Source organism: Macrotis lagotis, chromosome 4, assembly GCF_037893015.1.
Source record: "Macrotis lagotis isolate mMagLag1 chromosome 4, bilby.v1.9.chrom.fasta, whole genome shotgun sequence".
In the NCBI taxonomy this organism is placed as follows: domain Eukaryota; kingdom Metazoa; phylum Chordata; class Mammalia; order Peramelemorphia; family Peramelidae; genus Macrotis; species Macrotis lagotis.
The window spans coordinates 229529313-229557014 of record NC_133661.1 but is presented as its reverse complement, the minus strand read 5'-3'; the positions used below and the strand labels follow the sequence as shown (position 1 = coordinate 229557014).

The 27702-nt window shown below is 33.8% G+C and overlaps 1 protein-coding gene across 2 annotated transcripts in view; it reads right to left on the bottom strand.

Moving 5' to 3' along the window:
- Positions 1-27702, bottom strand: part of PTPN21 (protein tyrosine phosphatase non-receptor type 21) — a 124909-nt gene that overhangs the window by 12062 nt on the left and 85145 nt on the right. For both annotated transcript variants that reach the window (XM_074235573.1, XM_074235572.1), the window contains 5 exons: positions 16874-16934; positions 15468-15552; positions 9723-11188; positions 7242-7379; positions 1281-1502 (listed from right to left, as the gene is read on the bottom strand). In XM_074235573.1, the coding sequence (XP_074091674.1) occupies positions 1281-1502; positions 7242-7379; positions 9723-11188; positions 15468-15552; positions 16874-16934 (1972 nt within the window). The remainder of the gene's footprint in view (positions 1-1280; positions 1503-7241; positions 7380-9722; positions 11189-15467; positions 15553-16873; positions 16935-27702) is intronic.

Genomic DNA, 27702 nt, shown 5'->3' with positions numbered 1-27702 from the left:
TCTGGGGTGGCTATGTGGTGCAGTGGATAAAGCACTGGCGCTTGAGTCAGGAGTACCTGAGTTCAAATCCGGCCTCAGACACTTAATAATTACCTAGCTGTGTGGCCTTGGGAAAGCCACTTAACCCCATTTGCCTTGCAAAAAAAAAAAAAAGTATGAAAATACATGCATGGATGTTATGAGACAAACTCCACTTTGGATAAAGGTTTTTAAATTACTAGGAGGATAGAAACATGGATTAAAAGATCAAGATTTTAAGGGGCGGCTATGTAATGCAGTGGATAGAGCACCGGCCCTGAAGTCAGGAATACCTGAGTTCAAATCCAACCTCAGACATTTAATATTACCTAGCTGTGTGGCCTTGGGCAAGCCACTCAGCCCCATTTGTCTTTAAAAAAAAAATCAAGATTTTACTCCTGGATATAGGACAAAAATCCAAGTATCCCCTGAGTTCACAATTCTGGGAAGCAAACTACTTTGCCACATAGCAAACTGACATAACTTTACTTAAAATAGTTTCTTAAAACAAGTCTTAATTTTCATTTAAGGATTTACTCATTTATAAATCAGAGTTCATAATAATAGCCACTTACTTTAGAAAGATTTTTTGGGGGTGGAGGGGTTTGCAAGGCCATAATGGAGTTAAATGACTTGCCCAAGGTCAAACGGTTAGTAAATATTAAGTGTCTGAGTTCGTATTTGAACCTAGGTCCCCCTGACTCCAGGACCAGTGTTTTATCCACTGTGCCACCTAACTGTCCTAAAGATATTTTTAATACTAAAAAATCAATACCTGTAATACATTTTGAGACTTTTGACTAAATATACACAGGCCATCTGGCCAATGGCTACTCATTTAAATACTCTGTGTCTCAGTTTTCTCCTTTGTACAATGAAGACAATAATGTATGACACTTATTTTCATCAACTTTCGTGAAGAATGGGTTTTGCAAATTTAACAGGCTAGATTAAAAACATATTATTAAAATTGCCATAAGGTACCAGAGAGATGCAGTGGCTAGTGTTAATGGATAGCTAACCTCAAAACTAGGAAGACCTAAGTTCAAGTGCCAGCTCAGAAACATACTAGCTATGAAACTTTGAACAAATCACCTAAACTCTCACTGCTTTAGGCAACTATCTATGAATATAAATTACACAGAAGGTGCACACATGCACTGTTGGAAAAAGGGTCTTCAATCAGTTATTTCTTATAAGTTAATGCCAGATCCAGTCTCTATATCTTATCCCTATCTATTTAGCATTAATTTTCATCTCACCTTGACATGTGATGCATTTATATAACCAGTGTTGTTTTCTTTAGTTGGTACCAGTTCCACTCTGGTATCATCATAGGGAAGCACATCTTGGAATCTGTTTCTCTCTGCATTGTCAGGGAGTCGTGCTATTGCGCATTCCCCATCTATCCGCCGTTTTTTTAGAATGCGTTCATATTCTGTGAATACCATTCCCTGTTCTAACCGCTGTTCCAGAATTTTACACTGGGGGAAAAAAAAGATTATAAATGATGTGATAATATCCACCTTTAAATTCAATTTCAATTCTTTATTAAAAAGGAATTAACTGAATAGAGGAAAACTTTCAGCTGTTTTCTATTAGGTTTATGCCCATATATCTAGCATTATGTAATGTAAAAATAATTCTAGATAAAATACAAAGAAAAATGTTCAATATAATTTTGAGGGAACTGAAGAGTATGATATACAATATAAGATTGGATGAACGGGATATGTTTAACCTGGAAAAGGCTTAGGAGAACTATGCTTGTAATTGTCATGAGAGAAAGATTTGAATTTGTTCTTCTTAGGCCTGAGAGTGGAGTTAACATCAATAGGAAGGAGGAACAAAGCGTAAATTTCAGTTCTGTATAATAGAAAACTCTGTAAGAGCTACCCCAAAATGGAATTAGCTGCCTCAACAGCCCCATTCCAAGCAGATTTAGAGTGACCTATTGTTGGGATGTTACAGGAGGTATGTGTGCTTTACAATGGACAAAGTGGGTCAGAAAACCTCTGAAAGATATTCTAGCTTTTAGATTCTATGACTCATGAGGAAGATTCTGGGGAGATGGAAGAATAAAATAGGAATCTACCCACTCTCCCAAATAATTTAAAATAATTTCTCAAAATGAAGATTAGAGTAGCAAAAACAGTTAAAAGTCAGAGTAAAGCAGTTGTCCACCCAATAGGAAAGACCCGACCTTCCAGGGTGGTAATTTTCCAGAATGTAATGCAGATGTCCCTTGGAAGATACTCCTGAATCCACAAGCTCTGAGGTAGCTATACTGGCAGCAGCCTCAGTTTCAGGAACTTCCTCCTCAAGGACAGTGTGGGGATTGGACAGCTGAGTAGGAGACAGACAGACAGACAGACAGACACACACACACACACACACACACACACACACACACACACCAGTGGCAGAGGGTAAAGATCTGCTAGCTGTAGTCACTCACAGGAGATCAGAGACTTTAGATTCAGCTTCAGGACAGAGGGATAAACTGAAACTTGCCATTAAGGAAACAACCCAAGGGAATAAGAGTTTATATGGTGACAACTGTTGGGAGCCATGGACAAATCTCAGGGGCTAAGAAAAGCTTTAAAAAACTTTCAGAATTGGGGTGGCTAGGTGGCGCAGTGGCAGACACTTAATAATGACCTAGCTGTGTGGCCTTGGGCAAGCCACTTAACCCCATTTGCCTTGCAAAAACAAAAAAAACAAAAAAAACCTTTCAAAATCAAATAAGAGTGGTTGAGGAAAAATTAAAGGAAAAAAGTAAGAATAATACTAGAAAATCAAGAAAATAAAGAAAATAAAGTCAACCAAGTAAAAAAGAGATTAAAAAAAAACTTTATGAAAGAAAGTTAAGTAACTCCTTAAAAATTAGAATTGGGTAGGTTGAAGTTAATGACTTTATAAGAAACTAAGAAATAATAAAACAAAATTAAAAGAATGAAAAAATGGAAGAGAATGTAAAGCATTTCATTAGAAAAACAAATGACCTGGAAAACCGATCAGGGAAAGATTATATGTGAATTGCTGGATTACTTGAAAGTTATAATTTTTAAAAGAGTTTAGATATCATACTTCAAGAAATTACTAACAAAAATTGCTCTGAAGTTTTAGAATTAATGGTAAAGTAGATGAAAAAAATCTACTGATCATAGCCTGAAAGAGATCTTATAGAAATATTAAAGCTAGTCCATTAATGAGAAAATATCACAAGCAACTAGGAATAAACAGTTTAAATGAAATGGAGCTATTTCAGGATAATATGAAATTGAGCACCTTCTACATTAAAAGACCAATGGGATAAGACAGTCAGAAGATCAAAGAAGCTTTGCAACTCAAAATATTGTACCTAGCAAAGCTGAGTGTAATTCTACAGAGAGAAAAATATTCATATTCAATGAATTAAAAGACTTTCAGGTATTTGTGAGAAAAAGACAAGAACAGAGAATGTGACCTATGAGAATCAAGAGAACTATATGAAGGTAAGTATGAAAGACAAATTATAAGAATTTAATGAGGTCAAACTTCCTATATGGGAAAACATTATAACTCTTAAGAATGTTATTACTAGGAGGTTAAAAGAGCATACACAGAAGGTTTGGGTTGATGATCCTAAAAAGAGTAAAAAGTAAATTGAAGTGCTAGAACCTTATTTGAACCTAAACTGTGTTAAAGAAGGAATAGTATATACATCTAGAAAGGCATAAAAGTCTTCTTAATTTACAAAACAATAGGATGGGGAGGAGACAAAATAAGGGAAAGACTCAGAAGGATTGCTAGATTAAAAGATGGGAGAGGGTAAAGGAGGGATTTTTGGAAGTGGTGCAGATTAGAGAAGCTATGGTTGACAGTAAATTAGACATTTGAGGAAGATAAGGTAAAAAAGTAAGAGAGAAGGATAAACAGTAAGGAAAAATAGAATGAAGGGAAATATGCACCTAAAAATTATAACTTTTAACTATTAATGGATGAATTCATCCATAAAACAGAAACAAGATGGCAGGATGGATTGAAAGCCAGAAACCTACAATGTTTTTTACAATAAATAATCTAAACATAGAGATATACAAGAGTAAAAATAAAAGGCTAAGAGTAGAATTTATTACTCTTTAGCTGATGCAAAAAAAAAAACAAGGGTAGCAATCACACTCAGACAAAATTAAAAATTGATTTAATTAAAAGAGATAAAGAAAGTACATTATGATAAGAGGAACCATAAATAGATAATTAAATAATATCAATATGAAACATAAGCACCACATGCCATGGCATCCACATTTTTAAAGGAAAAGCTAAATGAATTACTGGAGGAAAGAGAGAAACGTCAACCTTCCCTTCTTAGAACTGAAAAAACTAGCCCAAAAGTAAATAAGAAAGAAATAAAGAAAAAAATTGAATCTTAAATAATCTAGAAATGTTAACTATCTTGAGAGAATTGAATGGAAATGGAAAGTAATATATCTTTATCTTTATATATGGTACTTTTACCAAAAAAAATGACCATATGTTAGAGCATAAAAACTTTATAGGATAATGCAGAAAAACAAATACTAAATGTATGCTTTTCAGGTCATGAATCAATTAAAATTATATTTAATTGGGGACCATGGAAACACAGATTAAAAATTAACTGGAGACTAAATAACCTGATCTTATAGAATGAGTGAGTTAAAAAAACAAGTCATAAAAACATTAAGTAATTTTATTAAAAAGAATGATGACAGGGGGGGCTAGGTGGCGTAGTGGATAAAGCACCGGCCCTGGAGTCAGGAATACCTGGGCTCAAATCCGGTTTCAGACACTTAATAATTACCTAGCTGTGTGGCCTTGGGCAAGCCACTTAACCCCATTTGCCTTGCAAAAAAAAAACACCCTAAAAAAAAAAAAATGATGAGAATAAGACAACATAGCAAACCTATAGGATACAGCAAAAGGGGTAATCGGAAGAAAATTTATAACTCTAAATGCTTACATCACTCAAAGAAAAAGAAGACTAATATAGGATGCCATTAAAAAAAACTAGAAAAAGAACAAATTAAAAATTCACAATAAAACACCAAATTGTAAATCCAGAAACTAAAGGTGAGATTAGTAAAACTTCATGTAAGAAAATCATTGACTAATAAATTAGGAGTTGATGTTTATTTTAAAAAACCCCAACAAAATACATAATTCATTGATTAATATTTTTTCTTTTTTTTAAGTTTTTGCAAGGCAATGGGGTTAAGTGACTTGTCCAAGGCCACACAGCTAGGTAATTATTAAGTATCTGAGGTCAGATTTGAACTCAGGTACTCCTGACTCCAGGGCTGGTGCTCTATCCACTGCGCCACCTAGCCACCCCTTGATTACTATGTTTTAAAAAAGAGAACACCAAATCACTAGTATCAAAAAGGATGAGCACAACCACTAATGAAAATGAAATTAAAGCAATTATTAGGCCTTATTTTACCAAATTTTATGTTAATAAATTCACTGAGATATAAAATTGATAGTTTTGATTACATTAAATTAAGAGTTTTGTGCAAATAAAACCAATATAGCCAAGATTAGAAGAAAAGAAGAAAATTGAGGGGGTGGAAAGAATTTTAGACAGTATCTCAGATAGAGGTCTCATATCCCAAATACATAGAGTGAGTTATTCCCCAACTGATAAATGGTCAAAGCATATGAACAAGCTGTTTTTGGATGAAGATAACAAAGCTATGTATAAATATATATTATCATATAAAAATACTCTAGATCATTATTGATTAGAGAAATGCAAATAAAAAAAAACTTTTAAGATATTTTCTACCTACCAGATTGGCTAAAATGATAGAATGCGAAAATAACAAATTGTTGAAGGGAATGTAGAAAAATTAGGACACTAATATACTGTTAATGGAACTGTGAGCTGATCCAACCATTTTGAAAAAAAAATCTGGAATGATGCCCAAGGAGTTATTAAACTGCCTATACCCTTTAAGACCTAGCAATTCTACTTATTAGGTCAGTTTCCCAAGCTGATCAGGCAAAAAACCAAAAGAGCCCATATTTTCTAAAATATTTATAGATGCTTTCTTTGTGATAGCAAAGAACTGGAAATTGCCAGGATGCCTGTCAATTGAGGAATGGCTGAAAAAGTTGTGGTGTATGATTATGAGGGAATACTATTGTACTATATAAAATAATGAGAAGTTTAATTTTAGAAAAATATGGAAAAACTTCCATGAAATTATGAAGAGTGAAATGAGCAGATCCAAAAGAACTTTGTATAAAGTAACAACAAAATTGATTGAAAAATAACTCTGAACAACCAAGTCATTATGAGTATTATAAAAATTCAAATAAACTACAAAGGGCCTATGAAGGAAGTTATTATACACTTCCAGAGGAAAAAACTGATATAAAAATAGGCCTAGTATGATATTTTATATACATATATGCATATATGTATCTATAAAACATTAAAAGCAGCAGAAAATAAGTCATTGAATGCTAGGGAGATAAAGAATATTTGCTGGTTTAGAGTTACCTCTATGAGTAAGGAAAAAGAAACATACTTTCCAATAAAAGAGCAAACTGAAGAAGATGTGATTAATTCAGTCATTATAAATTAATGCTTTTATTTGATGATATGAAAAACAATGAAGATAAAATATAATAGCACATATCTAGAACAACCTTATTATATAAATTCTTTCTTATTAGACCAACTCATGACTGATATTTATTCAATAAAGAATCACCAAAAAATTATCTGTCTTGAAAGAAATCATACAATTAAAATAAAAAATGAGATTTCAAAAATGGTATTTAATGAAAAAAATTAGTGCAATGGAACTGCAAAAGTAAACAATTTAAATGGTTTCATTTTTGTTGTATAGTTTTTTTCCCTACAGTCCCTTATACACATTTGTTACCAGTCCTTCAAATTCTTAATATATATATATGTATATATATGATAAAGACTGCCCTAGGTGACTGGTACAGAATAAAAAGCAGAAGCAAAATCTTGAAAGACAGTCTCACTTTTAAGTGATCCAGGATTTTTATGCATTACCTCTATGCTTATCCAAATCATGACAGAATTCCAAAATCCTAGACTGTTGCTTTCAGATCTGTGAAAGCCACGGCATTTAAAAAAAAAAACTTTACATCATTTTTAATATCATTTTATTATCATACAAATAGAAGTTATAATATCCAATCTGGTTTTTACATACCCTCTCATCATTGGTTGCTCGGGTAGGCACTTCCTTTCCTTCATCAGGCAAGGGCATTCTCGATAAGGATAATCCATTTAAAGCAGCCAGTTTAAGAGGACCACATTTTTTTGCATCTGCACGATTTTTTTTCATTCCCTATAGAAAATTTACATATATTTAACATTCATATAATACAATATGACATATAAAAATAACATAACACATACATCTATATATGTTTGCATATGTACATACCTCTCCAAAGAGAAAAAGGAAATTTCAAAGGACTTAATACTAGACAGAAGAGACTCAGTGTTTCTCTTCAGATTTACAACCAAAGGGAATGTTCGACTGTTTCTGTCTATATGATTGTGCTTCGTGTCTTGAATTGGTGTCATTAGGTGGATACTACATTCTTCCCAAGGTCAAAGCCCTGACCCAGCTTCATTCCACATATCAGATTTTGAAATGCACCTGATTACATTGCTATGCTGCAATGAAAGGTTAGGCTCTAAGCCAGTAGCATTCCTCCCCAAGACAAATAGATAATATAACTACATCTCATTGAAAGAGTTTTAATTTTGTAAAAATCTTATTTAAAACAAAAAGCAACTTCATGCTGAAAGTATTGTCAGGATGGGAGGAAGGAGGAAATAGGAATGGAGAGGGGAAAAAGAGTCACTATTTCTACTCACTTTCATTCTTTGTACTGAAGATGTTGTTAGGCATCCTACACTCTAGTCTTAAAGTCAACCACAGATTTGTTGTATGACCAAAATATGTTATTTTGCCTTTTCATGCCTCCAGTGTTTCCTCTCCAAAATGGGAAAATAAAGTATGACTGTAATTTCAAATGGGAATGGAGATAATATCTTAAACTGTGTTTGATTTCCTGAAAAAAATGCACCAAGTGGGGAGGGGGAAGGGTATATAAATATATATATATATGTATATATATATATATATATATATATATATATATATATATATATATTAGAAAGAATGCTACTTGGAATCAGTAGACATGAATTCTGGTTCAAGCTTTGCCACAAATTTTGCCTAGCTGACCTCAGAAAATAAAAATAACCTCTCCTCAACTGTAAACTAGCCAGATAGAGCAGTTCCCTAAGGTCCCTTTTAAAAATAAGTTTTTATTAAAAGTTTCTGTTTCTTGCACCATCACAGTTATCCAAAGTATCCTTCACCCTCTCCCTCCCAGAGAGACATCTTTATATGACCTATATGACCAATAGTAGTTTTAGAGAGAAAAATAGAATCAGCACAATTGATTGATACCTTTAAAAAATCCAAAAATATGTGCAATATGTAACATTTGTGGACATCCCACCTCCCTGATGGGGTAGGTTTGAGGAATCTTCTCATATCTCTTCATTTGAGACTGTTTGATCTTTATAATTTCATTACATCCACTTATGACTTTTTGGTGTATGATGGTTCTTTCCATTAACCTTGTTGCAGTGAATGTGTATATTGTTTTCTTGGCTCTTACTTCACTATGCATTCATTAATTCATATAGCTCTTTCCAGGCTTCTCTATATTCAATATACATATCATTTCTTATAGAATGATAATATTCCATTTCATTCACATAACACAATTTGTTTAGCTTTTTCTGAATTTATGAGTATCTACTCATAGAAATCACAAAAAAATGTGCTGCTATAAGTATTTGAGTATAAGGAAACTTTCTTCTTATCAATAGCTTTGTAAGGGTTAAAATTCTATCAGTTTCTTTATCTGAAAAATTATGGTATATGAATGTAAAGGTATATTGTTGCACCATAAGAAATGACAAAAAAAGACAGATGCAGAAAAATCTAGAAAAACTTATAGAATGAAACAAGTAGAATCAGAGGGGAAATTATAAAAAATGATTAAGCCATTGTAAAAGAAAACAACTTTGAAAAACTTGAGAAATATAAGCATTGTCAGACTCCAGAAGACTGATGATCATAGCAAAAAAAAAAAAAACAAACAACTGAACATTTAGAAAATATACAAAAGAAATCACAAGTACCCTTGACATACTTTAAATTTCAACGGTTTACAAACACATAGTTACAAGTGGGTCATGAATTATACCTACAGGGCAATTTTCAGAGGTATCTAGTAACATTCCCCACCTCCCCAAAATTACTGGTTAAAGCCATGCCATTTAAATTTTTTTCTCTATGAAATTCCATGAACAAAATACTTGATTCTAAAGGTACTAACTAATATATCTTCTCTCTTCATCCAATTTATTCACTTTCATGAAGCTTCAAAAGGATAAACTAGGAGATTCATCAATTTTAATTTCCTGACGCAACCAAAACTAGTGAGCTAAAAGCAACATAGAAATAAGAATAAATGAAGGGAAAGTTTTTTTTAAAAAAATACAGTAAAAAGAAAGAAAAGAATAAAGGGCATTTTAAAAAATATATAGTTCTTTTTGTTTACAAAAGACTACAAAGAAAGAAAAACACTATATAGCTTACCCCTAATGGAGGAAGACCCTCAACAACATTCTTCTTTCCTGACAGAATATCCAACACAGGCCTCTTTTTAAGAGAATCCCTTTTCACTCTATAGCGTCCTGATGTTGTGAGGTCAGACTCTGACATTGATGGAGTTAATAACCCTTCTCTTCTAGCCACCTGGGCTTCAACTATCACATGAACTGGACTGATGGCTCTTACTGGCTTCTCAGTCTCGAGAATATGTGACTTTGGCTCAAGAATATGCAAAGGATTGGGTCCAGGAGTAACAGAACCATACGAGTAACCAAGTAAAGATTCTTTAGAGTAACCACCTATCCCAGATGAATGCTGTGTTGTCTCATCAGAATGAGGAGAGAGTGTGGTACATGCTTTACTTTCTTCTTCAAAATCTTCTTCTTCTTCTTCTTCACTGCTATGAATCAGCATGGTAGCATCTGAAAGAGATTTCTTATGACCATATCTAACATTTTCCTGCTCTTCATTTTCTCCTTGTTTTGTCCTTTCTATGAAAACATTTGGCTGGGAGCTAGCTGCTAGGACTCGGGGCACTGCTACATCAGCTGCAGAGGCAGACATAGTCCTCTCTTTAAGCCTTATTCCTTCAAAACCATGGGTTAATCCAGCTATTTCGATGCTATTCCTCTTCTGTAACTGAGCGTGCCGGGCCGAAGTCAAGGGTTCGCTGACCTCCTGCAGAGAATGGGCAACTGGGAGACTGTCTTCTTGGAACGTCTGCACTGCATGGTGGACTCGCCTGGTGATGAGATCTGGGTTGCTACTGCTGATGTAGAGATGTCGGGATAAGTCTGGGGTGCTATTAGCAGGTCGTGGATATGGGTAAGGTGGGGGTGGCCTATAAACCTGTGTTTTCATAATATTAGGAGCTGGATAATCCTGAGCCTGAAGTTGTACGTTAGTCAACTCAGGCACACTCACAGCTCCAACAACAGGTCGCCTCTCAGCAGGATAGGGATAAGGAGACTGACTATGAAAGCTGTAATTTAAGTTGAATGGATAATGCACTGATTGCGGAGAGGTAAATTGAGCACGTTCTCTGATTTCAGGCTGACTGTAGACCAAAGCATCAGGTCTACTATAAGCATATGAATTGCCTATATTGAGGTTTCTAAGAGAGTGGCTTTGCCTATCAGCATGGCTCACTCCTCTGTTAAGCTGCCTCATCACAGTTTCATAATCTGGGGTAGGACGATAGGATGGTGGTATCAGGGCACTATGTCTATGTGATGGAACATAGTCAGGTCTCATAACATCACTTCCAGTAATGCTTGGGTTAGAAGACATAGGTGAGGGTTGCAAAAAGGGTTGTGGATTATTTAAAGAGTTCGTGCTGTGGGCGCTGTAGACGCTCCCATTGCGAATTCTTCCATTGTAGTCAAGTGCTCTATCTAGACTTGTCTGAGAATGGCAATAATATCCATTCTGGTTGTTTACAAAGAGGTTATCTGAAAAGAAAATATTTAAGATTTATTTCAAGCTAGATAGTTGAAATGTAATCAATGTTAATGCTCAACATTGAGATTCAAGAATCAAAAATACTGAAACAAACTGCAATTATTACCTTACCCCTCCCTCCCAAAAAAAGAGACATAATTTCTACAAATGTTACAAACTTTCTGCTAAAACCTTAGGGCAACTACTTCAGAAACCATCTTCATTTTTTTGGAATTCATAAACTTATGTCTGACTTTCTATTAATTAATTCATAAACTTATGTCTGATTTTCTAATTAATTAGCACTTGGCAAGGGCCTCAATGGAAATGGATTTTACTCAAAGAAGGACTGTTTGAAAAGCATTCTTTTTGGGCATGAGTGATCCACAAACATCAAAGTAAATATCTACTGATTTGTGGGTTTTTATTCTAGAATAACTGTGCTGTTCTTAAGAAAAACAGCTGCAATGCATAAGAATAACTAAGGGTCTTCAATATTTATTTATCCTTGTTATTTCATCTGCTCATTACTATCTTCCTCTATATTTGTGGGATATGAATAAAATCTTCCTTAAGACAGGCAGGATGAAGGAAATTATTCAGAATCTATTAGGCAGTACTGCAGTAAGAAAAAGTATTACATCTGGAGTCAGAGAGGTTGAGTTTGAATTCTGGCTGTGGTCAAATTCATAACTACCAAAAGAAATAACAAGAAAATGCGAACAAGTCAATTGTTCTGGAATACATATATCCAGTCCTCATTAATTCAGACTAAATGGGAAAAAATACTATCTGAACTAAAAGGTCAAAATAAAATCTATAAAATATTCTTAGAGAAGAACATATTTTAAAAATTTTTTTTAAAAAGAACATATTTAAAATTTTTTGAGCATGTATAGGAAGGAGGCACCAATGTAGCCCAATGGATGTTATGTTTTGAAAAAAATTTGAGATGATTTTAGCATCTAAAAGTGTCAACCTCCTTATTATCAGGCTCTCCTTATACTTTGGCTACACCATTTTCTTGGAAACTGAGGCTTTTAAAGTTCTTAAGAACAGCTTGTACCCTTAAAAAGTTTCCCTGGAGTTCAACTGAACTAAAATTAACAAGGATTTATTGTTTAATTTAAGCCATTTCAACCTCAACTAAAAGGCAAGTAGGTACTAAGGTACCTTACTGCTGATCCTGGAAGCAGACACTCTCTAAGCTAAGTGACCCTGGGTAAGTCACTCAACCTGAGGTTGCCTCTTCTGTAAAATAAGGATAAGAATAGCACCTACCTCCCAGGGTTGTTATGAGGATCAAATAAGATAATAACTGTAAAGTGCTTAGTATAGTGCCTAGCACATAGTAAAGACTGTAAATGGTAGTGGTGGTGGTGGTGATGGGTGGTAGTAATAGTAGTATTTGTTCTCAGCCAATCAAGAGTCAGCTGTGCTTCTCTAAAACAAAAATACAGGTGAAAGAAAGTTTGGCAAAAGCATGTTTGTAAAATAGAGGAAAAAATAAGTGATTTATAGATTAGATAGTTTAAAAACATGTATTGCATAAAAAGAAGGTATCAGAAGAGAATACAGAAGATATATATAGAAAAAGACAGCAATCATGTAGGATTCACAAATATTGTCACATGTCTGACAAGTGTTCAATGAATCAAAGTAATAAATTCTCATGACTTGAATTGATAGACAATATCTTGAAACCAATTCCTTATACTCATCACTTAAAAACTAGTCCAAATTTTAGAATTAAAATATATGGACTCTGAAAGAGAAACTATTATCTATAGCTTTTTGTGAACTATCTCTGAAAAATACTACTTGAATCAAACTCAGAAGCATCATCTTTTTGTACTTAGCAGTTCCTGAAATTTGCAGAGGTGAAAAGCCCCCAAAATTGTGATAACATCTAAATACAAACATATGTGCACACAGGTATAATCTCACTTGAAAAGCATTTGACTTATTGTACATATGAACAGTTTGATTTTTTAAAGTATTATGGTCAATTATAATAATAGCATTTATCTAGTTTTAAAATTTGCAAAACACATTGCCTATATTCTCTCATTTGATCCTCACAATAACTCTGTGGAGTAATATTATTTTACAGATAAGGAAACTGAGGCTGACAGCATTAACTGCCTTGCCCAAAGTCATACAATTAGTAAAGTGTCAGGCAAGATTTGCTCTCACACCGTCCTAATTTCTACTATATCATAAAATTAAAACAGTAATCATATGCAAATACATCAGAAGTATTTACTTTTTTCATAGACAGACAAATGAGAAATCCCCATACTAAATACACAGACCTAAAAAAATCCTTGAAACTTTAAAAAACTATGAACTATTCTGGAACCAAAGCATTATCAAAGACTGAAGTACTGCCTATATTCTGCCAAACACTGATCCATTAAAAACTTAATTACAATATTTTGTTTTAAAATAGATTTTGCCTTACAAAATACTCAGTATCTACAATATATTTAATAAAAAGCTCAAAAGAATACAGAAATCAAGTGGAAGAAATCAAAAATCACGTGAGAAACCATATAACATGGGGGAAAAGGACTTGAGGGATAGTATTCACTATAAGGAAGGGTTGTATTTTTTTATTGGCACAGAGAAAATTTAAGAGGGAAATGACTAGTAGTAGCAATACTAAAAAGAAGAAAGAAGAGGGTCACTGGAGATTTTTTAATGCACAAAAGAAAACAAAGTTGAGAAGGAGATATAAACAAGCAGGTCAGCTTTGAAACAGAATTCATTTATTATATTATTTTTTTAAATAAAAATTCATTTCTATTAATAGATTGAATAGTTGAATTAATAGGTTAATCCTTTTGTCCTATGTATTCACAATATTCAGAGTTTTAATATTTGTCAAATTTAGAATAAAAAAAATCACAAAGTAACAAGTGATATATCATTTTCATCTCTGTCTACTAGTCATATTGAGGATATATTTCGTAAAAAATGTTTCTTGTTCTTCATTTTTGAAGAAGACCATGACATCAAGGAGGTGGTGCCATGACAAGCACATGAATTACATTTGAGTTAGGGGTGCTGCACTAAGTCACCAACCTCATTTTCTCCTCCAGAACCACTGGGGTCCAGTGGCCGGATATGAATCAGGACAAACAGAGATTAGCCCTGGATGTGAGGCAATCAGGATTAAGTGACCTGCCCAAGGTCACAGAGCTAGTAAGTGTCTGAGGTCAAATTTGAACTCAGGTTCTCCTAACTTCAGGGCTGGCACTCTACCCACTGCACCATCTAGCTGTCCTTTTGGTAAGATGATGATGGGCATAAGTTCCAATCCTTCTATTCAGCTACATAAAGCATTATCCACCCATGTAGTTATCCACAAAACATTAATAATAAATCAGTAATAAATGAATAAAAAATTATAAATAAAAAGAATAAGATCAAGGCAATGATCTGGACTAGAGTATTTCCATCTAAACTCCCCTGAAGAAGATGAAAAGAGTGATTTTTCAATAATAATGAGATTAGGATAATCATGATAATCATATCACTTTTCATTTAGAGAATATTTTCATGTGCAATACCAATTGCATTTGATCCCTACAACAATACTATGATATAGGAAATACAAATACAGCTATTCCTGGTGATGAAGCTGTTAAGTGTTGGGGCCCAATAACACAGGTCTGACCTTTAGTTTGGTTCTCTTTCCATATAATCAAATTTCCTCTTTATTGTACTGAATATACAATATTCAATGTATGTAAACCATTTAACTTACAGGTCAGTAAACTGAAATGGATGACCTCTAAAACCAAAGAACAACATTTTTCAGCTGGGAGAGAACTTTTATTTTCTTCAACTCTGTCCTTTTCCTCATTTTCCAGAGGCAAAATCCAAGGCCCAGAAAGTTAAGATAACTTGCTAAAGGTCATAAAGGCAAAAAACAGCAAAGCAAACATAAGAACTGACTCCAAATCCTATACCCTTTCCACTATACCATGAAACCATAATAATTATTTTGACGGAGTTCTTTATATTGTGTTAAAAAATAAGAAATGGGGATATATTTTAACACACATTTCATACTATATTGTGTTCCTATGAGTTTCTAACAAACTACATATGATTTGGGTAGGATAGAGAGAAAAGAACATGAGTATAATTCTTTCAGTTCTCTGATTTGGAAATGCTTATAGCCATAGTGGCTAATGAGAACCCTGACTGGTAATTATCTAAGGCTTCTTTTTCTTAGTAACATTTATTAGATGCGGGCTCTTGGAAATCATGCAGACTTACCTTGGGAAGAAGTATATGGTTCTGTATAATGTCCATTATAATGTAACTGAGGTGGTGGAGGCATCACATAAGGTTGTGGCTTAGGCTAAAAAATGAAAAATTTATAACAATGAAACAAAATATTAAATATTCCATGTTTTACTAAATATTGTTGTAACTTACTGAAGTTTCTGCCTAGGAACTACATATTTCCCAAAGCTTTTCCACTTAGAAATATTAAAGGAGCTGTTTACTTTTTACACATTTGAAAAATAAATAAAAGGCAATCCTTTTCATAAATCAACCCTGGATCTTTTTACTATCAATTATGTTCCACAGGTTAACAACTAGTTGAAAATGAGTATGTTGTTTGGCATTATACAGTAACCTATTCTTAATTAAGTATGGGATTATATGAATGGCTCAGAAGAATTTTTTGGTTTTTTTTTTTCCATTTCTGGTTGTTCAAACAAAATTTAGGTGTTAAATGACCTTTTAATGTAGAGAATTACGAATGGAGCTTTTAATGCTGTTAATCTTGTTAACTTTGGAAGGCTATTTGCTCCTAAGATATAAATTGAACTTGATTGAATCCTGTCTCCCCATGATACTGTTGTTTGTATCTTGTCCCCCATTTTCTCCTTCACCTAACCTTGGCTGTAGATGCTGGCATGACAGGAAATGACATGTTGAACTTGGGGTCTAGCACCTTGGGACAGGAAGATCAGTGCATAGCTTACCATAGTCCAAGGTGTAAGACCACTCCCCAAGTACCACCCCTTGCCCAACCTACCATAGAAGAGTATTTAACAGGAAGCGCCACCACTTCTTTTCTCTTTCCTTCTTCCTTGACTCTAGCTGGATGGGTTTTTCTCATGCTCTTTCTTAGGCCCTGGAGAGCCCCATGCCCCCACCCCCATGCTATGTGGCCAGACTAAGTCAAGCATCATGGTTGCCTCTCCTTTTCTCTCTTTATCTCTTTTTTTCTCTCTCTCACTTTCATTCAAACTCCACCTAGCCTATTCTTAAAGTGGTTACTGTTTTTCTAGGAATTTTTAACCTGTATATTTGTAAAAATTTGCTGTAATAAATCCTGGGCAATTTTAACATCCCAGAGAGCTCGAATTCTTTCGTCCTTTCAGTGGCCCTTGAATTCTCGCTACCCCAAATTCTGTCTTTAATTAGTGACTCCAAATATCCCAGTGGCAACACTCTCAATCACATATTTCTAGAAAAATTTCCTTCTTAGCCAAAAACCTCTATTTAAAAAATTTGTCCATTAATGCTAACTAATCAATCAAAAAAATCTGACAAATAGAAATAAATGGAACATAAATTCATTTTACTAAGGAAGCAGGCTTTTAAAACTCGATCACAGTAAAAAGATTTTTAAAAAAATCAAATTTAAGATGACTTCATCTTCTTACCAGAGACATCCTTGATGAAGACCTCCTCCTAACAGGATTCACTGTAAGAGTCTGAGTTTGCCTAGAATTTAAAAAAAAATGCATATTGACGAGGAGAGATAGGAATTTAGGGAAGCATGGAAGGATGTAAATGAACTGATGAGCGAGATGAGCAGAACCAGAGAAACACTGTACAATCTGACAGTGGCATGGGGGTGATGATCAGCCTTGATGGATTGCTCATTCCATCAGTGCAACAATCAGGGACAATTTTGAGCTGTCTGTGATGGAGAATACCATCTGTATCCAGAGAAAGTATTGTAGAGTTTGAGCAAAGACCAAAGACTATTACCTTTAATTTAGAAAAAAAAAACCCATTATCTTATGCAATTTGACTACCTCTTAACTTTATTTTTCTTCCTTAAGGATATGATTTCTCTCTTATCACATTCAACTTAGATCAATGTATACTATGGAAACAATGTAAAGACCAACAGACTGCCTTCTGTGGGGGGGGTGGGAGGAGGGAAACAAGATTAGGGGAAAAATTGTAAAACTCAAAATAAATAAAATCTTTAAAATAAAAAATACATATTTTAAGAACAGTCTCATACAAAATTCTACAAAAATAAGTAAAATAAATAGAGATTTTTAAAAAGTACATAATCTTCTGTGCTGGTAGGGGTAAACTGGGAGAAAAATATAGCACTTCCTTTGTCTATTCATCATCATTTTCTATGCATCAGGCACTGTGCTATGTGCTAATCTCTTGGAATAGAAAGAAGCAAAAGACAGTCCCTTCCCTCAAGGAGTTATCCATCAAGGTTTGTACTTGTGTCACCCCTGCTCTTAAAGCCAAGGAACAACATTAGTTTCTTTTAAGTTATTAGCATTTTGAACATTCCTACAAAGGAATGTCAAAGACAGAAAATGGAGTGGTGGGAAACTTTAAAAATGCCAGGAAAATGGGGTGGCTAGGTGGCATAGTGGATAAAACACCAGCCCTAGAGTCAGGAGTACCTGGACTCAAATCCGGTCTCAGACACTTAATAATTACCTAGCTGTGTGGCCTTTGAAGCCACTTAACTCCATAGCCTAGCAAAAACCTTAAAAAAAATGCCAGGAAAGCAAGGACAAAATTAGTCACCTCTATTCTAGGTCTGATCCTCCCTACCTTGTCTCTCCCCATTCTAGGTCTTTCGCTCTATTCATCTATAAAAGTGATCTTCTTAAAGCATAGCTCCAATCATGCCCACTTCTTATTCAATCAATCCTAATGGTTCCTTTAGTGCCTCCAGGATCAAATTTAAATGCTCATTTACATTTAAAGGCTGTCAGAACTCAACCCCTTTTTACCTTTTCAAAATTCTTTTGCCTTACTTCTTCCATATCCTCCCCAGTCCAATGACATTGGCTTTCTTTTTTTCTGTTTTTGGGGGGTTTTTTGTCAAGGCAATGGGGTTAAGTGACTTGCCCATGGTCACACAACTAGGTAATTATTAAGTAGTCAGAGGCTGGAACTGATCTCAGGTCCTCCTGACTCCAGGGTCCATGCTCTAGCCACTGGGCCACCTAGTTGCTCAGCATTGGCTTTCTTAAACAAGACACTTTATCTTCAAGCTATATGAATTTTCTCTGGTTAAACCCTATACCTGTAATATTTTTCCCTCCTCATTCTTGCCTTCTGACTTCCTTCAAGCCTCAGGTAAAGTTTCATCTTACATGAAAAGTTTTTCCCAGTCTTTCTTAATCTTAATGCCCCTTCCAAGATTATCTCCAATTTGTATAGGCCACTTGTCCAGAGTTGCTTATATTTTGTCTTGCCCAATAAGACCCAAAGGTTCTTAAGAGCAGGGACCATTTTTTTTTTTGCATTTTCCCCATTAGTTTCCCTAGCCCGAGACATATAGTAAGTAGTTTCTTGATAAATGCTTCTTGACATTTTGACTTAACCTATCCAGAAGATTGTTGTCTCAGTATATTTAATATTACTTTAAGAAACAGTAATCAAAGGATTAGAACATGCATAATTTTATTTGAAAATCTGACAACAGCTAATCTCTAAGAAGATATCTATTAGATATTTTCAAGATTAAAAAAATTATTAGACTTGGGATTTCTACACTAGAGGGAACTCACAGCTGAGGTAACTGTAGTCATAATGCAACAACTGCTATTCTATAGGTATTTTTAAAAGCATAAAAAAATGCACAACTCTTTTGTTTGGGTTTTTAAAAAACTCAGAGTAGCAAAAAAAATTGCAAATTTGTTATTTTCTGTTTTTTGCTTTTTTTTTTGGAATGTTTTATTTGGAGGCATAACTCTAGTACTCTTAAAACTTTTAGATACTAACAAACATATAAAATGACCATATGGGGTCCCAAGGAATCTATTTTCATTTGTACTTAAAAGCTTGACACATATGCCAACCAAATAGTCCATTCTCTGTTCTTTTGTAATTTAAGATTTGTCTTTTCCCCAATTACTTATAAGAAAGAATTTTTAAATATTCATTTTTTAAAATTCTGAGTTCTAAATTCTCTCCCTCTCATCCTTTCATTGAGAAGGCAAGCAATTTGATATAGGTTATACATATGCAATCAGTAAAGTATATATTTTGGAAGAAAGGTACCAAGAACAAAACTTCATTATTCTTGACTTCAATGACATTTTTTTTTACCCTATCAAATCATACTTTTTAACCTCCATCTTTTTTTGCTCCAATATGATCCCACCACAAAAGCTCATAAAACATATTTTATCCTTCATAAAAGTATTCTGGGATGCTCAATGTGGTTTTCTAGAGCATATAACCAGAGTAGTAGCAAAATTGCAGAGGGAATAGGTGATTAAATTAAATCACAAAGTATGCTCTTTAAACATACTTTTTGTTTCCTCATAATTTAATGCTGTCCTCAGAAATCAAACCAGAAAAGATCAGGTCCTATAGTTAAATCTTATAGTCAAATGTATTAGTTAGTATTTTGAACAGTACATTTGAAATGAAGGAAATAAAGACTTATTAAGAACTTAAAGATATTAAATGACTGAAATCAGAGGTGGTAGTTAAAAGTGATGGAACTGAATATCTTAAAGTCTGACATAATCCTTTAATAATCTCCTTCAAGTTTATTTTAGAAGATGAGGCAATCCAATCCAACAAGAATTTATTTCTTGGATTGTTGGACCCTGTAGAATTCAAAACATTCCACAACTGACATCCAATCTACCTTTTGAGCCTCTAGTACTATTCTCTCTTCATATAGTACAAACTTGGCACAAACTTTAACCTAACTGGGCTATTCTCCATTCCCATATTCATCCCAATACTTGTAGGCTTTGCTCAGAATATTCCCTATGGCTAAAATGGATTATCCCACCAGCATGTACTGAACTCCTCCTTCCATTTAAAGACCTAACTTCAGATGCCATCTTCTCCATGAGGCCTTCTTTCTCCCTCCTATTTTCCCCTCCACTCTTAACTTCACTGCTCTGTTAAAGTAGTCTCTCTAAATTTCTCATTGTACTTAACCTGGAATTAATTGTGCACTTCTCACACTATCCCTTGTAGCAAATATTTCTATGGTTGTATTTTCCCTCAATAATCAATACACTTCTAATATGCTTAGCACCTAATATGGTTCTTTTTTTTCAGTAGGCATTTAATAAATTTTCATTAAATAATATCCATTAAAGTTGGTGTTTTAGACATTTAATATCTTCAGGTTTAAATGTTCTTAATACATATGAAAATGCTTTGGAATCTTAGAATACTACACCCACAGAAGAAGCTATCATCATCATAGATATTATGAGGACATATTAAAGTTACAAAGAATAATTCAAATTGGTTCTTTTTTGAAGGTTGATTCGATTCTCCAATTACTTACCTAGTTTTTAAGGAATAAACTAGTATTTCAAGCTACATTCACTATTTTAGTCCACAAAAGTTGACTTGGGACAATATACAGAGCCTTGATTTTTTTTTATTTTTCATTTCTTAAGTGGACACCAACATTTAGAGCTATATTAACAAAATCATAGCTAGAACTGGAAGATCTCAGAAATCATCTAGACCAACCCTCTCATTCTACAGACTTACAAGGAAACTAAGGTCCAAATACTCTAAGCAATGACATGAATAGCAAATGGCAGAGGCAAAGTTTGAATCTAAATCCTCTAAACTAAACTGAAGCCACCATATACTACTGTTTGAAAATATTCCTCCTGATGCCCATCAGTTGGGGAATGATGGAACAAATTGTGGTACATGAATGTGAGAGTACTACTGTTCTGTAAGAAGCCATGAGCAGGCTGACTTCAGAAAAACCTGGAAAGACTTGCATGAATTGATGTTGCAAGAAGTGAACAGAACTAGGACAATAACACATTCATAGCAATGTTGTGAGAAAATCAACAATGATATTCTTAGCTTTTATCAGCAGTACAATGATCAAAGACAATTTTAAAGGACTTGTCATGGAAAATACTATCCACATCCAAAGAACCATGGAGCATGAATGCAGATCAAAACATACTATTTTCCATTTTTAAAACTTGTTTTATAGTTTAGGGTTTTTTTTTTACCTCTCATGATTTTTTTCCCCTTCTGTCCTGATTCTTCTTTTATAAGATGCCTAATATGGAAATATATTTAACATAAATTATTATGCTTGTATAACCTATATCAGATTACTCATCATCAAGGAGAAGAGGAAAGGAAGGAAGGAAGGGAGAAAAATATAGAACTCAAAATCTTGCAAAAAAAATGAATATTGAAAACTGTCGTTGGATGTAGTTAAAAAAAAAGTTTTTAATTTAATTATTAAAAAAAAAGAAAAGAGGAGTGGCTAGGTGGCGCAGTGGATAAAGCACCGGCCCTGGAGTCAGGAGTACCTGGGTTCAAATGTGGTCTCAGACACTTAATTACCTAGCTGTGTGGCCTTGGGCAAGCCACTTAACCCCATTTGCCTTACAAAAAAAAAAAAACCTAAAAAAAAATTCCCTCTCCCTCTTTAACAGAGGCCAGGCTTATTGAAAGTTGTGCTCAGTGTTCCTCTTTGGTTCAGTGAGAGGTTTACTTCAGCCACTGAAGTTGCCAAAAACATGTGGGTGAGGGGGAAAGGCAGAAAGTATTGAAAGAAACCTCTGCCAACAAACTCCCACAGCATATCTGCAATGTTGTTGTAGCCCAACCTGGACGGAAATGAAACTCTGGGTATGCTAAATACAAAATTTATAGACACAGAAAAGTACCAGCACCCACACAGTGTCTATTTTGGCACTCCAATTCCAAAGCACCCTGTATGGAAGTTTACCTACACCCATCCTAAATGCCATTACTATGTAATTTTTTTAAGACAAATTTCCTGGCAAAAAAAAAAAAAATTAACTTAAATCATTCCTGATAATCTTTTCCTTCATGTCATTGTGCTTAGAATTTACTTTGATTATATTATAAAGTATCAGTCATCAAAACTGGTATTGGCTAAGAAATAGAGTGGTGGACCAGTGGAATAGACTAGGTGCAATAGCAGGAAATGATTATAGAAATCTGCTGTTTGATTAAACCCAAAGAGTCTAACTATTGAGATAAAAACTTGCTCTTTGATAAAAACTGCTGGGAGAATTGGAAGTTAGTATGGAAGAAACTTAGATTAGACCAACACCTCACACCCTTTACCAAGATAAGATCCAAATGGTTACAGGATTTAGACATAAAAAACAATACTATAAGCAAATTAGAAGATCAAGGACTAGCTTACCTGTCAGATCTATGGAAAGGGGAGCAGTTTATGACTAAGGAAGAGATGGAGAACATTACCCAAAACCAACTAGATGATTTCGATTACATTAAATTAAAAAGCTTTTGCACAGATAAAACCACTGTAACCAAGATCAAAAGAAATGTAGTAAACTGGGAAACAATCGTTACAACTAATGATTCTGACAAGGACTCATTTCTAAAATATACACAGAACTGAGTCATATTAAAAAAAAAAAAAGCCATTCCCCAATTGACAAATGGTCAAAGGATATGCAAAGCCAATTTACAGATGAGATCAAAGCAATCCATAGCCATAAGAAAAATTACTCTAAATCATTAATTATTAGAGAAATGCAAATTAAAGCTTCTCTGAGGTACCACCTCACACCTCTCAGACTGGCCAATATGACCAGAAAGAACAATGATCAATGCTGGAAGGGTTATGGGAAATCTGGGACACTATTACACTGTTGGTGGAGCTGTGAACTCATCCAACCTTTCTGGAGAACAATTTGGAATTATTCCCAAAAGGCAACAAAAATGAGCATACCAGAAAACTGGGTCTATACCCTGAAGAGATGATGAAAAAGGGTAAAAACATCTTGTACAAAAATATTCATAACATCCCTGTTTGTGGTGGCAAAAAATTGGAAATCAAGTAAATGTTCTTCAATTGGGGAATGGCTTAGCAAACTGTGGTATATGTATGTCATGGAACACTATTGTTCTATTAGAAACCAGAAGGGAGGGGCAGCTAGGTGATGCAGTGGATAGAGTACCGACCCTGAAGTCAGGAGTACCTGAGTTCAAATCCAGCCTCAGACACTTAATAATTACCTAGCTATGTGGCCTTGGGCAAGCCACTTAACCCCATTGCCTAGCAAAAACTAAAAAAACAAAAAAAAAAAAAAAACAGAAGGGAAGGGAATTCAGGGAAGCCTGGATGGATTTGCATGAACTGATGCTGAGTGAGATAAGCAGAACCAGAAAAACACTGTATACCCTAACAGAAACATGGGGGTGATATTCAACCTTGATGGACTTGCTCGTTCCATCAGTGCAACAATCAGGGACAATTTGGGGCTGTCTGCAAAGGAGAATACCATCTGTATCCAGATAAAGAACCGTGGAGTTTGAACAAAGTTCAATTTAATTTAGGAAAAAAATTTAATTTAGAAAAAAAACAGATATCTTATTGTCTGATTTTGTTATCTCTTACACTTTTTGTTTCTTCCTTAAGGATATGATTTCTCGCTCATCACACTCAATTTGGATCAATGTACAACATGGAAACAAAATAAAGACTGACAGATTGCTTTCTGTGCGGGGGGGGAGTAAGACTGGGGGAAAATTGTAAAATTCAAATAAAATCTTTTAAAAAAAAGATTTTACTCTGGGATTGGCCATTCTAAATTTTGTACATAGGCAAACAATTAGTTTAACAGTCAAGTTTTGAAAATTTTATAAGGAATTTATGGGAGACTAGAAAAAAATCACTGATTTGAAAAGCATAGAAAGGGAATTAAGTGATATTGAATGCATCAGGACAGAACACACAGGAAATGATTAAAGATTGAATTTCACAGCAGAAGACAGAAATTATTCCCCCTAGAACATTATGTTTTGTTTTGAGTTTGGTTTGGTTTTTTAAGAACCTGTGATTCCCTGTGAGGAATTCAGTGGAGTGCCTTTTTTAGCAACTTAAGGTATTAGAGATTTACTTATGTAATAAACTTTCCTAAGGTCACCTAGTTAGGAAGAGTCAGAGGCTTGATAAGTGTAGGTAATCCTAACTCTGAAGTCAGCTCAATCTCACCAGAGTACTCATATGTACTCTGAGATTATATTAAAAAGAGATGCCCTTTCAGGATATTCAAAGAATTTGTTAAGAAAAATTTTAATTTCATTTGACCTTTATTGAGTGTACTAAAAGTCATAAAGGTAAAAGGGAAAAAAGTCTAATGGGGAAGGGAAATTCAGTGTTTCTAAATATATTTTTAAAAAGGTAATGGTACCAGAGAAAAGTTAAGGTAGATAAAAATAGTCCAGGAAATTATATCACAGATAACATCTCCTGATTTTTTTTTATCACATTACAGAGTACTTCCTTTTTTATCCATTACCTCATTTGATTTTTATTACAAACCAAGGGAGATATTTATCAATTTTATTTTACATATTTTTTTAAAATGAGATCCAAAAAGTTTAAATCATCAATATAATTCTGGAAAGGTTAAGAAACTATAATTGGTTGCTAAAATGACTTTTCTTTAAATTTACATAAACAAAAAGTACACAAAGTCATAATGCCATTTCACTAATTAAATCTTAGAAGCCCTTTGGTCATTTGTTGAACAATTAGAAAAAGGACTCTGATTTTAAATGGTTAGAAAAAAAAATTTTTTATACAGCTTCTTTGTGTAAAGTAAGTTGATGTATTAAGCTAAAAGATTGCCCAAAAAAACAATTAACTTAAATGAGATCCAAACTTGAACTCAGGAGATCTAATCCAGTACTTTAACTTCCACAACCCATCTGTAAGGGAGAGGGGCAGGACCTGGACCTATCATTTCACTGATACAGGTTACACCCAGATAGGGAAATTCTACCAAAGTAGATTATATACCTTCCCTACAATTTACAGTCCTGGAGAGCTGCTAGAGCACTAAGAGGTTAAGTGATTTATTCAGAGTCATAAAGAACATGTCAGAAGCAAAACTTGATCTTGGTTCTCCTAAGTCTGCAGGGAGGGATCTCAGTATTGTTTTGACATGATATTGAATGACTTCAATATAACAATTACTTGAGCTCTTCAAAATAAATAGTTTATGTGAATTCAATTTTTTTCCAGGTTTTATGATTTCTCCCAGGAAAAAATGTCCAAAACAAAGAGTTCATTTGTTTCATATGAAAAAGCATATTACTGAGTCAAATCATTAGAAAATCAAGTCCAAGGGAAAAAAAGTCAAAAGGAATTATGTGAGGCCACTTTGTGAAAACAGTTATTTACAATTTGGAAACCTGCCCACTAAATGTAACTGTTCTACTTAAACTGGAATACTTTCTCATCTATGGTTGTAATAGTTTATAAATGTCCATTTGTTTATATTCAGCATAAAACATGTATGGAAAAAATTATATTTCACATGCTGTTGTCATTTTTCCATAAGGTAAACAACTATTTGTTTCTTTTTTTCATATGGCAATCTGCCACAGTACATAAAGTAACATTGATACATATTTTCAAGCCATTTCTTTTCTTGACATTCTTCAAAATGAGCCATTCTCAAGTACTTCTGTCATATGAATAACATCTTACATTATAAAAATTCCCCAGTAGAAGTTAATCTCTGTAAGGATCAGTTTTATCATAACTTCAGGGCCTAGCACTTAAAGGGTGTTTGAAAAAGTTTTATTGCATAGAATAAAGAGTTATGATTTTAAACATTCGTGTTGTGTACATAAGCATTATGTTAACAGGACATTAGTTTGAGATAATACTAACTTCATATTTGTCATCTTTCTATGTTATTTTCCCAATCAAAATGTCTTAAATATTTTTAAAATAAAAAAAATACTTCTACTTTTCCTTCTTGGGATTGTTTCTCTTGTCTTTATGTTCTTTGAAGGCTTTCTTGAAGCTTTTCTATCTTTAAATACACAATCTCTTAAATGATTCATTACTTTCCTCCCTTTTGATTTTCTCAACTTTACTAACATAAATTAATTATATCTCATGCTGGAAAAAGAGAAAGAAGCCTATAACTTTAATTTAATGCTAGTAAGATTGCTGAACATAGCACTGTATCTAGTCAGAAGAGCTGAGTTCAAATCTGGTCTTAGATACTCACTATCTGTGTGCCCTGGTCAATTCACTTAATCTCTATTTGCCTTAATCAGAGAAGAAAGAAATAGAAAACTCCATGGAAAGTTTTTTGCTGTTTGTCCTTTGTTCTTGAAGAAGACCATGGATGCCATGACAAGCATATTAACTGGATCTGAGTGAGGAGTGGGGGCGTAGGAGGTTGTGCAAAGACACCAGTCTTACTTTCTCTAGAGTCTAGAGTAAATGTCAGTAACTACCAGTAAGCTAGTAAATGTCAAGTGTCTGGGATCAGATTTGAACTTGGGTTATCCTGATTCCAGTACTAGTGCTCTATACACTATGCTACTGGTCCAGGGAGTCACAAACAGTCAGACATGACTTAACAACAATAATAATAACGGTGCTGAGCATAGAATCAAGAAGAGCTGAGTTCAAATTTGGTCTCAGACAATTACTACCTGTGTGATATTGGGCAAATCATTTTTCCTGTTTGTCCCAGTTTCTTCAATTGTAAAATAGTAATAATAATAATAATAATAATAATAATAATAATAATAATAATAATAATAATAATACCTTCTATAATGCTTGTTTTATTTTTAATGAAATATTGTAGAATAAAATACAAGAAAAGGAGAATTCTAAAAAAAATCCTATTCTACATCAAGCTATCTTTGGCAAATTATTCAGTTGGTCAATAAGTGCTTACAAGTTCCTATTATGTGGCAAGCCTTGCACTAAAAGCTGGACTTAGGTATTATGAATGGATAGACTGTAGGCTTCTACATAATCTACTTATAGTTTGTTCTCCTTTAAACAGGTGGGAAAGAAGAACATGATCAGAAAAAACTTGCACACATCTGAGAAAGTACCAAATAGGTCTACCCACAAATGAGCTACAATTCAATAAATCTGTGTCCATACAAAACCAACTCTATGGAAAAGAGGCAATTATTTTCTATTCTTAACCTTCGAGTAGGAAAAAGAGAATATTATATTTGTGCAACAAAAATACCAATAAGGACCTGTAAAATATGTTTTCAAAGTTAGTAACTAAATTCACATGGAAGAATAAAGGATCAAGAATATCAAGGAATTAATGAAAAAAATTCAAAGAAAGGAGGTTTAACTATAACAGATTTAAAATTATATCACAAAGCATCAGTCATTAAAATTTGGTTTGGGACTGGTTAAGAAATAAGAATGGTAACCGATCAGTGGAATAAACTAGGTACAAAAGAAAGAGTAGTAAATGAC